Source organism: Convolutriloba macropyga, chromosome 1 (genome assembly GCF_964194025.1).
Source record: "Convolutriloba macropyga chromosome 1, txConMacr16.3, whole genome shotgun sequence".
NCBI classification, from domain to species: domain Eukaryota; kingdom Metazoa; phylum Xenacoelomorpha; order Acoela; family Convolutidae; genus Convolutriloba; species Convolutriloba macropyga.
In genome coordinates, this window is record NC_134468.1 from 53741586 (window position 1) to 53754028 (window position 12443).

At 37.5% G+C, this 12443-nt stretch overlaps 1 protein-coding gene across 5 annotated transcripts in view; it reads right to left on the bottom strand.

The window, feature by feature from the left end:
- The window catches only part of LOC142340355 (THO complex subunit 2-like), a 215790-nt gene that overhangs the window by 12077 nt on the left and 191270 nt on the right, over positions 1–12443 (bottom strand). For 2 of the 5 annotated variants that reach the window (XM_075390943.1, XM_075390932.1), the window contains exons 22-23: positions 8411–8436; positions 552–734 (exon numbers count right to left, since the gene is read on the bottom strand). In XM_075390943.1, the coding sequence (XP_075247058.1) occupies positions 552–734; positions 8411–8436 (209 nt within the window). Of the gene's footprint in view, positions 1–551; positions 735–2247; positions 2387–3902; positions 4038–8144; positions 8437–12443 lie in introns of those variants that run through there. The other 3 variants (XR_012759067.1, XR_012759068.1, XM_075390939.1) reach the window with 3 other exon arrangements.

A 12443-nucleotide genomic window follows, 5' to 3' on the forward strand; every position in this document is an offset into this window, starting at 1 on the left:
ACGTAACCAACTAAACGTCGGAAGAATTGCTCTCGAACGACTAGTGGGAGCTCTAATCAATTGCAGCCTGCTTCAGGCGAGCGGGGGGGGGCTAAATGGGACTAAGAAGTTCAATAGTGGGCTTCAATAACCACATTAGAGGTTAACATATACCACTATTAGGACTTAAAGTGAAAAATGACACCAGTTTGGGCGCACTTTTCAGTTGACTTTTAGTATTAAATTGCCGTCAATTGAGTTCAGCTGCTTGAAATTGTGATTGAGAGAGAATTTTAGATCACGCGAAGTCAAGGGCGTAAAAGTCACCCAAAATTCAAAACATTCAAGCAAAAATTTTGCATAAAAAAGACAGACACGTTTGAAAAAATTGCTTCTCTATGAGAGCAATTAAACACGTTCCCTGGCGAAAACGTCCCCACCCCTAAATTAGGCCCCCAAAATCAGAAACGTGAAACAGGACACTAAGGATCTTTTGACTGAGTCGAGACAGCACATTTGGAATTTGCACACATGCGCAATCAATCAGATATAGCTTGGGAAGTGCAGTGTACCTTTTTGTCATCGTGTTTTCGCTTCCTCACAGGCGAGGCAGAGTCAGCAGTGGCAGATAGTGTGATGGTTTTCTCAATTGACTTGTCGCGCGAGCTGCCTCTACTGGACGAAGACAGCCTCACAGAACCAGAAGACGATTTGGGAGTATCCGATTTGTTGTTGCTGTGAGCCACTTCACTCGACTGAAATCAAATACCAAAAATCATCAAAACCATTATGTTTGGTATTGATAAAAGCGTTCTGCTCATCAAAATGGACTCTCTGAATATTCGCAAGGTTTAACGCGAGAATTTAGATTGGTGTCTCAAATGAAGTCAGCAAAACAATTTTCCGAAAACACTTTTCCCAAACAATCCAAAAGCAACGCATGAGATACGTAAGAGATGCGGAGATAGGAATTAGAGTTGAACGCGAACGAGCGCAGAGCCATGTGAGAAAAACCGAGAATCAGAGCCGATGGCTTGAATTTGTTTGTCCAACTAATCTGAATGGTCCAAATTAAAGTACAACAAAAGTAAGAAATTCCGATTCAATTAGTTGTCGTCGCTCGACTATCTATGGTGTGCTTTCGGGTTGCGCCCCCCCCTCCCTGGGCACCAAGGTATCGACCAAAGAGACCTTCCTTGCACCTATTTTTTAAGTATTTTGCGCAAAAAATTGCCACTAAAGTAGTGAGTTTAGTTTAAAAGATCAAGCAATCATAGCATGGGAAATATTAGGCTTTAAATCTCATTTTATGGTATTCTGCTCTGCGCCCGTTCGGCTCTACCGGCGTCCTCCAGGAGAAACGCATTAAAACTAAGAACCTTCAACCAATTCGCAAACAGACAACCAGTACATTATCATCTCCGCTATAATGTCCATCAATCATTTGTTCAATCTTACAGCACTAGATTGGGTACTTCTTTTAAATTCAAAAATTAATGTGCTATACAACAGCACCGATCGGTCTTACCGTAATGAAAAAAACCAGCTCCCAGTCAAAAAACTGCAGATCAAATATTCCATTCTTCCTATCAAAGACAACTACCAATTTATAGAAACGAAAAAACCGCTATAGGAGCAGCAATTTAACCATTCAAAGAAAACGTAACCAACTAAACGTCGCAAAAATTGCTCTCGAACGACTAGTGGGAGCTCTAATCAATTGCAGCCTGCTTCAGGCGAGCGGGGGGGGGGCTAAATGGGACTAAGAAGTTCAATAGTGGGCTTCAATAACCACATTAGAGGTTAACATATACCACTATTAGGACTTAAAGTGAAAAAGGACACCAGTTTGGGCGCACTTTTCAGTTGACTTTTAGTATTAAATTGCCGTCAATTGAGTTCAGCTGCTTGAAATTGTGATTGAGAGAGAATTTTAGATCACGCGAAGTCAAGGGCGTAAAAGTCACCCAAAATTCAAAACATTCAAGCAAAAATTTTGCATAAAAAAGACAGACACGTTTAAAATAATTGCTTCTCTATGAGAACAATTAAACGCGTTCCCTGGCAACGACGTCACCGGAAACGTCCCCACCCCTAAAATAGACCCCCAACATCAGAAACGTGGAACAGGGCACTAAGGATCTTTTGACTGAGTCGAGACAGCACATTTGGAATTTGCACACATGCGCAATCAATCAGATATAGCTTGGGAAGTGCAGTGTACCTTTTTTTCATCGTGTTCTCGCTTCCTCACAGGCGAGGCAGAGTCAGCAGTAGCAGATAGTGTGATGGTTTTCTCAATTGACTTGTCGCGCGAGCTGCCTCTACTGGACGAAGACAGCCTAACAGAACCAGAAGACGATTTGGGAGTATCCAATTTGTTGTTGCTGTGAGCCACTTCACTCGACTGAAATCAAATACCAAAAATCATCAAAAACATTATGTTTGGTATTGCTAAAAGCATTCTGCTCATCAAAATGGACTTTCTGAATATTCGCAAGGTTTAACGCATGAATTTAGATTGGTGTCTCAAATGAAGTCTTTTTCCCAACAATCCAAAAGCAACGCATGAGATACGTAAGAGATGCGGAGATAGGAATAAGAGTTGAACGCGAACGAGTGCATAGCCATGTGAGAAAAAGCAAGAATCAGAGCCCAATGACTGAATTTGTTTGTCCGACTAATCTGAATGGTCCAAATTAAAGTACAACAAATGTAAGAGATTCCGGTTTAATTAGTTGTCGTCGCTCGACTATCTATGGTGTGCGGTCGGGTCCCCCCCCCCCGACTATCTATGGCGTGCGGTCGGGTTACCTCTCCCCTCCCCGAGCCCCGAGGTTGCGACCAAAGAGACCTTCCTTACACCTATTTTTTAAGTATTTTGCGCAAAAAAATGCCACTAAAGTAGTGAGTTTAGTTTAAGATCAAGCAATCATAGCATGGGAAATATTAGGCTTTAAATCTCATTTTATGGTATTCTGCTCTGCGCCCGTTCGGCTCTACCGGCGTCCTCCAGGAGAAACGCATTAAAACTAAGAACCTTCAACCAATTCGCAAACAGACAACCAGTACATTATCATCTCCGCTATAATGTCCATCAATCATTTGTTCAATCTTACAGCACTAGATTGGGTACTTCTTTTAAATTCAAAAACTAATGTGCTATACAATAGCACCGATCGGTCTTACCGTAATGAAAAAAACCAGCTCCCAGTCAAAAAACTGCAGATCAAATATTCCATTCTTCCTATCAAAGATAACTACCAATTTATAGAAACGAAAAAACCGCTATAGGAGCAGCAATTTAACCATTCAAAGAAAACGTAACCAACTAAACGTCGGAAGAATTGCTCTCGAACGACTAGTGGGAGCTCTAATCAATTGCAGCCTGCTTCAGGCGAGCGGGGGGAGCCTATATGGGACTTCAATAGTGGGCTTCAATAACCACATTAGAGGTTAACATATACCACTATTAGGACTTAAAGTGAAAAATGACACCAGTTTGAGCGCACTTTTAAGTTGACTTTTAGTATTAAATTGCCGTCAATTGAGTTCAGCTGCTTGAAATTGTGATTGAGAGAGAATTTTAGATCACGCGAAGTCAAGGGCGTAAAAGTCACCCAAAATTCAAAACATTCAAGCAAAAATTTTGCATAAAAAAGACAGACACGTTTAAAATAATTGCTTCTCTATGAGAACAATTAAACGCGTTCCCTGACAACGACGTCACCGGAAATGTCCCCACCCCTAAATTAGGCCCCCAACATCAGAAACGTGAAACAGGGCACTAAGGATCCTTTGACTGAGTCGAGACAGCACATTTGGAATTTGCACACATGCGCAATCAATCAGATATAGCTTGGTAAGTGCAGTGTACCTTTGTCATCGTGTTCTCGCTTCCTCACAGGCGAGAAAGAGTCCAAAGTAGCAGATAGTGTGATGGTTTTCTCAATTGACTTGTCGCGCCAGCTGCCTCTACTGGACGAAGACAGCCTAACAGAACCAGAAGACGATTTGGGAGTATCCAATTTGTTGTTGCTGTGCGCCACTTCACTCGACTGAAATCAAATACCAAAAATTATCAAAAACATTATGTTTGGAATTGTTAAAAGCGTTCTGCTCATCAAAATGGACTTTCTGAATATTCGCAAGGTTTAACGCGCGAATTTAGATTGGTGTCTCAAATGAAGTCTTTTTCCAAACAATCCAATGCATGAGATACGTAAGAGATGCGGAGATAGGAATTAGAGTTGAACGCGAACGAGTGCATAGCCATGTGAGAAAAAACAAGAATCAGAGCCTAATGACTGAATTTGTTTGTCCGACTAATCTGAATGGTCCAAATTAAAGTACAACAAATGTAAGAGATTGCGGTTTAATTAGTTGTCGTCGCTCGACTATCTATGGTGTGCGTTCGGGTCCCCCCCCCCGAATATCTATGGCGTGCGGTCAAGCAATCATAGCACGGGAAAAATTCGGCTTTAAATCTCATTTTATGGTATTCTGCTCTGCACCCATTCGGCTCTACCGGCTTCCTCCAGGAGATACGCATTACAACAATGAATCTTCAATCAATTAGCAAACAGACAACCGGTACATTATTATCTCCGCTATAATGTCCATTAATCATTTGTTCAATCTTACAGCACTAGATTGGGTACTTCTCTTAAATTCAAAAACTAATGTGCTATAATTTAGCATCGATCGTTCTTACCGTAATGAAGAAACCAGCTACTAGTCCAAAAACTGCAGATCAAATATTCCATTCTTCCTACCAAAGATAATTACCAATTTATAGAAACGAAAAAACCGCTAGAGGAGCAGCAATTTAACCATTAAAAGAAAACGTAACCAACTAAACGTCGGAAGAATTGCTCATTAAAGAATAGTGCGAGCTCTAATCAATTGCAGCCTGCTTCAGTCGGGCGGGGGAGCCTAAATGGGACTAAGAAGTTCAATAGTGGGCATAGAGGTTAACATATACCACTATTAGGACTTAAAGTGAAAAATGGCACCAGTTTGGGCGCACTTTTCAGTTGACTTTCAGCATTAAATTCCCGTCAATTGAGTTCAGCTGCTTGAAATTGTGACTGAGCGAGAATTTTAGATCACGCGAAGTCAAGGGCGTAAAAGTCACCCAAAAAGTCAAAACGGTCAAGCAAAAACTTTGCATAAGACAGACACGTTTAAAATAATTGCTTCTCTATGAGAGCAATTAAACACGTTCCCTGGCAACAACGTCACCGAAAACGAAAGAGCTTGAAAGATAGGGTGCAGATTGCCAGAGCTTAGCCGCCCTCGGGGTAGAAACAGAAAAAGAAATGACAAAAATGATACTCTTTCTTTCAGTGCCAAAATATGTTCTAATTAGAAGTGCAGTTTTACTTAGAATAACCAATTACTAACATAAACCGGCTAACGTCGGATGCTCTTGAACGACAGGGTGGGAGCAATTTAATTTAGGGGTGTAGCTTTGTGGGTGCAAAAACTCGGACCTGATAGGGGTTCGCGCAATCGACCTCCAAAATAGCAGTCAGACATCTTAGCCACTAGCCTACAACCACGTTGTTACTCAACCGCTAACTTTCTAAGTTGCAAAAATTTAAATTGGTCCGCATTTTTATTACATTAGATAAGTATGGTGATTTCGGTCACAAAATTGGCAAACAGTATGCTTAATACTGACAGCAATTTGCAACATACTCTAAGGAGCTCTCATAACTTAATGCAGAAAGTCTTCAAATATTAAATCTGAGCGCCCGGGCTTTATCGCTTGATTTCACTTTTTTATTTTGATCGTAATTGCGTTAATCTGCTGAATGAAATCTAAATTCCATTCAGTTCACACAGAGAAGATGATAAGATGTAATTGAATTAACTGAGGGATTGACAATCAACAATTTTCAAGCGTCATCCAACTACCACAGTTAACAAAGCAAATGATCTAATATGCGCAAAAAATAATGAAAAACAGAAAAATCTCCAATGCAATTCAAAATCCTTATCCAAAAATCATAAACAACACTTTATATAACATTGACAAAAGAATAAGCATGCTTACCAAATCCTTGGAGTACATGATGGGCAACTAATAAAAAAAAATATGAAAAATAATGCACAATCAACAACCATTAACAGTTCCATTAAGTCAAAACGGAACAAAACAAATATCTGAACAACAAATTGCACCTAAGAAAACCACAGCTAAAAATTGGAGACATAGAATTGACCTATTTTTTTTAGAAATAAACAGTTTGAGGCCACTAAAACCACTGTCATGAACTCATATAAATAATTATATTCATTTATGCCGCATTCGCAACTGATGACGATTGTAAATAATAAACAAACTAAACAAATTTAAACAATGAAAAACAGGCAAAAACTCACAAACTGTTTTCAAGGGTCAAAGAAAATATTAGCTTGGAACTGAAAATATTTCAATTATTCAAGCTTCATTAGCAACCGATGACTGATCTGATGATTGACTAGATTGAGTGATAATAGAACAATGTAAAACAAACGGAAAAAAATTGCCAATAGCTTGTGAAAACATAAATAGTGTCAGAATCAAGAAAAACACTACCAATGAACACAAAAAATTAATTATTGCCTCATTAGCAAAGGACTAGAACTGTCATCGATCACACTAGGTGACAGCACGAGTTCGAAAAGGAGCAAGACTTATATTCTCGAAAACAATTGGTGAATAGGTAGTTAAATTGCCGACTCCAATTGCCGCTATTACATTGCTTCTATTATGTCTCATAACATAGCCATTGAGACCAGTCAAGACAAAAAATTCAAAAAACTTTAAAATTGCCAGTTTTCCTAAAAAAATTGCCAAAACTTGTGATATAAAAGTTAAAAAATTAATACCTGACCAACAAAAATCTTCCAGTAACTTATTATCAAACCCTAATGGTTTTCTGACCATTGATGCTCAAATAAACCTGAATAATGACTATCAGTCAAAAAATTGTCAAAAAAGCTAAAATTCGTGATGTTAAAATCTTGCTAGACATTCCATTACATCTAGAAATCATACAGTAATCTATTTTCAAACCATACGGAGGTTTTTCGGCTCTTGAGGCTGAAAAAAAAACGACAAAAATTTTCGAAAAATTGCCAAAATTTGTGACATTAAATAGTTGAAAAACTATTCCATAGCCAATAAAAATTTGTCAGTAACTTATTATCAAACCAATTAGGAGGTTTTTTGGCCCCTGGGTCTGGAGAGACCTGAATAAGGAAAAAAATGTCAAAAAATTGATAAAAATTGCACGTTTTCTCAAAAAAATGCGGAAATTCGTGATGTTAAAATGCTGAAACCATTCCACTACAAACTATGCTGTTACCTATTATTAAAACCTAGAGGAGGTTCCTTGCCACCTGGGGCTAATAAAAATCAAAATATCAACAATTTTTGTTATAAATTTGCGTGTTTTTAGCAAGCGGTTATTCGTCAGTAGCTAGAAAGGGGGGGGGGCGGTGCACCGAGGGCTGATGGGTGGGGGGCAACAGCGCGGGGGTTTCAACAGTGGAGGGATCTTTAACCCCTAAGAAACGCCCCCCACGCCATAAGTATAAGTCTCCAAAACATTCAGAGCTGAAAGGCTCTAAGAGCACTTAATGCCCGCTGGGCGCTACCTGTTTATTCCGTTTTTGAGGACGAAAAGTCAAAAGCGTAAGACGAAAAATCGGTCAAGCGAAAAATCGCATAAAAAAGACGGACATGACTAATATAATTGCTACAAACTTCGTTTGAGAGCAATTAAAAATTGCAGCATTTTGGTCTCAAAAACTCAAAAATGACCTTTTAACCTTAATCCACGGCCTTTCCAGTGGTTTCACCACAGTAAGCACTTGAAGGACTATTAAACCTTGCTAAGGGCCTCTAATGAAACTTAATGCCCGCTACCTGTTTATCCAATTTTTAAGGACGAAATGTCAAAAAGGTCAGACGAAAAATTGGTCGAGCGAGATATCGCATTAATAAAAGACCAACAGGACTAATATAATTAATAAAAATATCGTTTGCGAGCAGTTAAATAGAAGAGAACCAGGAACCTTTAAAATACAGCTAAGTTGAACATAACAGATTGACACAGCTCATAAACGCAACTGGTAAAAGCAGCCAACACAAAAATAGCCAAGTTATTAACCACAAAATTAATAAAAGCCATGCACAGGCAGGTAGAACATGCAGAGAGCACAGTATTGACAGAGATATCATGATTCAGTTTTCAGAATTGGGCATTTGTACGATTCGCAGCAAGGGAGATAGTTGTTGCCAGGTAGTTATTTGATCCTATTTGATTTCACCATCACCATTCCATTGCCAGTCAGATTCACATGTAGACACCGTAGTGATGGAAGCAATGGTAGATGAAGGAGGAACTTGGAGGAACAAAAGGGAATCATATCACACCTTTTCCACTTTGCGCTTCTTCGAGTCTGAAACACCAAAACATACGATAAACACATCTCAATTTTCGAAAGTACATTTGAAGTAGGCACTATTCGATCCCAACTTTATGCTCTTATTTTAATTCGATCTTCTCTGTTGCGTTGCTGCTTTGAACCTATTTCATAATTTGTGTAGTGAAATTATGAGTAAAACAAACCGAAGCTGGCAAATCGTCAGAAATTAGCTGCAAGTGCTTCATAGACCCGCAGCACCAAAATTCTTATCCAAATATGCCCGGTGAATTGATAATCAGCTTAAAAACATTTCAAAATCTTTAACCAATTGCTTAGATGTCTTAAGTTTGTCTCAGGTATGCGTTGTACTTCGATAACCTTAAGACTGACGTTCTCAGCTCACATTGCCTCCTCCAAATTAAATGCGCTATGAATTAGTACCATGAGAAGACGTCAATAGAGCACACTACAGACCACCACTACAATTTCGAATGAAAACAATCCCAGCAGATTGCCGGAAAATAGCCGCCATTGATTCCCATAACACCGATTCGGATTGGAAAAAAAAACAACAGAAAACATGAAAATTGATTCTTGTACATAAACGTTTTTGAAATGCTAAATTTTATTTCATTTTGCAGTTCTAAATACTCCTGTTCATTCTATTGAGAGGATACAAGGACTAGTATTAATACCAATAAGAGCATGAGAGATGGTAATTGTTGAAAAGCACTTTCAGAAGAATGAGCCACGAATGAAACTATCCTAGACAAGTCAAAATGATTTCAGGCAAAATATCGAAAAAGAAGCAAAATGAGGTAAAGCGAAACAACTCTATGCTTTTATTTCAATTGGATAGTCTCTGTTGCGTTGGTACTTTGAACATATTCCATAAATTGTGTAGAGAAACAAACCGAAGCTGGTAAATTGTCAGAAATTAGCTGCAAGTGCTTCATAGACACGCAGTACCAAAATATTGAACAACAATTTGCACTGTGAATTGATAACCAACTTGAAGCACATTTCAAATTTTCTTACCAAATGCTTAGATGTCTTAGAGTTTGTCTCAGGTATGTTATTTCAGAGAGTTATACTTCGATAATCTTCAATAAGAGTGACGTTCTCAACTCACATTGCCTCCCCCAAATGTAGTGAAAGCAATGGATGAATACCATGACAAGACCTCATTATAGCACACTACAGACCTCCATTAACCTTTAAACTGGAAAAATACCCAGCAGATTGACGGAAAATAGCCGCCATTGATTCACATGACACCCATTGGGATTGAAAAAAAACAGAAATTATGAAAATGATTCTTGTACAAAAATATTGTACAAAAAAATTGAACTGCAACCGTTCTCTAATTTGCAATTGGAAATTCTCTTGTCCGTTAATGAGAGGATACAAGGGTTAGTATCAATAACAATAAGCATTAGAGATGGTAATTAATATTTATCGAACAAAGTATAAAAAACCGTCATCTAAAATTGATTTTGTTTTCTATGACTCTATTTGTTTTAGATAGTTTTGCTGAGCAACTATTTTTAAAAAGCACTTTGATAAGAGCGAGCTAAGAATGAAACTAGCATAGAAAGTCAAAATGATTTCAGGCAAAATACCGAAAAAGCGGCAAAATGAGGTAAAGCTAAACATCTATGGTTTTATTTTAATTGGATCTTCTCTTGCCGTGGTGATTTGAAATATGTATAACTTGTCAAATGAAATTAAGAGTAAAGCAAAACAACGTAAGTAAATTATCGGAAATTATCTGCAAGAACTCTGTAAACTCGGAGACCCAAATGACTGCTAAAAAGACCGGTGAATAATAATCAACTCGAAACAAATTTTCTTACCAAGTGCTTAGATGCCTTAAGTTTGTCTCAGGTATGCGTTATTTGAGTTACTTTTCGATAGCCTCCATTAGTGCACACTACAGACCACCACTTAGCAGTAGACTGAAAACATACCCGACAGATTGTCGGAAAATACCTGCCGTTGATTCCCATAAAACAGATTAGGATGGAAAAACAGAAAACTTAAATATTGATTCTTGTTCATTTTTTTAGAATGCGAACTTTTTTAATTAACAGTTGGACATAGTCCTGCTCATTAATGAGAGCATACAAGTGCTAGTATCAAAACCAATAAGCATAAGTTATGGGAATTAAGTCTTACAGAAACAAAGTCATATAAAATTTCAAAATTTTTGATTTCGTTTTCTATGACTCGTTTTAGATCGTTTTGCTGAGCAACTATTGTTTAAAAGCCTTTGTAAAAAATTGGCCAAAAATGAAACTAGCCTAAAGAAATCAACGTGATTTCAGGCAAAAATCGAATAATAGAAATGAAGTAGAGCGAGTCAACTATGCTTTTATTTTAATTGGATCTTCTCAGTTGCTTTGGTGTTTTAATCAAATTTCATAAATTGTAATGAAATTAAGAAGAAAGCAAAACGAAGATGACAAATTGTCAGCAATTAGCTGCAAGTGGTTGATAGGCATGCAGTACCAAATTATTGCTAAACAATATGCACAGTGAATTAATAATTAATCTGAAACACATTCCAAGTTTTCTTACCAATTGGTTAGATGTCTTAAGTTCGTCTAAGGTATGTGTTATTTTAGAAAAATATACTTGAAAAACCTTAATTAATAACGAGGTTAAAGAAAGCGGTGATGTAAATATGGGCTATTTGATTTCGTTTTCCAAGACTCCATTAATTTTAGACAGTTCTGCTGAGCAAATATTGTTCAAAAGCACTTTAAGAATGGGCCAAGAATGAAACTAGACTACAGAAGTCAACACAATAATTTCAGGCAAAGTATCGAAAAACCGGAAATATGAGGTAGAGCGAAACCACTATGCTTTTATTTTATTTAGAGCTTCTCTGCTGCGTTGGTGCTTTGAACATATTTCATAACTTGTGTTGTGAGATTAGGAGTAAAGCAAAGTTGTCAGAAATTAGCTGTGTAAGTGCTTCGTATACCCGCGGCAACCAAATACTGCTAAACAATATGCCCAGTGAACTGATAATCAATTTGAAGGAAATTTCAAGTTTTCGAACCAATTGCTTAGATGTCTTAAGTTTGTCTCAGGTATAAGTTGTTTCAAAATATTACTTCGATAACCTACAATAAGAGTGACGTTCTCATCTCACGTTACCTCTTCCAAATGAAGTGAAAGCTATGAATAAGTACCACTATACTACTGGTCCGATCCGTAGATAATTAAACGACGGTGTTAGTTGGACCACATGTATAACTTGAGAGTTCAACCCCTAGTTCTACTCTTAGTATATAGTTTACAAAGAAAGTTAAATGCAAATATGAACTAATAATTGTTAACTAGCATCAAGCTTGAACCGAGCATGATGGTATAGAGTTATTCTATTTCGTGAGCTAAATAAAGCTGAGATAGCAGAAGTCGAATTTGTCTAAGTTACCTTTACAACTTAGATAGAAATTAAGAAATGCTAGATAGGACTTACACCAAATCCGAAAATAATGCTAAGTGTTGAGAATTTTACGACTTGGTTAGGAACTTGTTACAAAATTTTATAAGTTTACAAAACAACTCAAGAGTTGAGATCTAAGCAAAGGGTAACGAGTTTCAGGGACCTTTTGTTGGTGGTTTCTATTGGGTAAAGATTACAATGTCGACAGTGGTATCAATGCTAATTTGATAGGGTCAAGGTGGCGTGCTACTATCACGTCATGAGGATAATCTCAGTTCAAGTTTGATACCTTAAAATAGTAGTTAACCGAACTACTTTGTAATTTGTTCAAATGATATAATGGACTTTGCTCAAATCACTTTTGAGCTTTGCGCACTATAACATAACTCTCAAACAAAAAGAACTAGATTATTATGTTTATGCTAATGAGTAACACACTTCAGTAGATCCCATACCGGTCTATAGGTGTTAAGATAAAACATCAAAATTTGCAAAAACAAATTACCTTCTCATTTTCATTAAACAATAAGAGTTGCAGTTTATGAGGTTCAAAATTTGGTTCAAGCTGATTGTGGCTACTTAT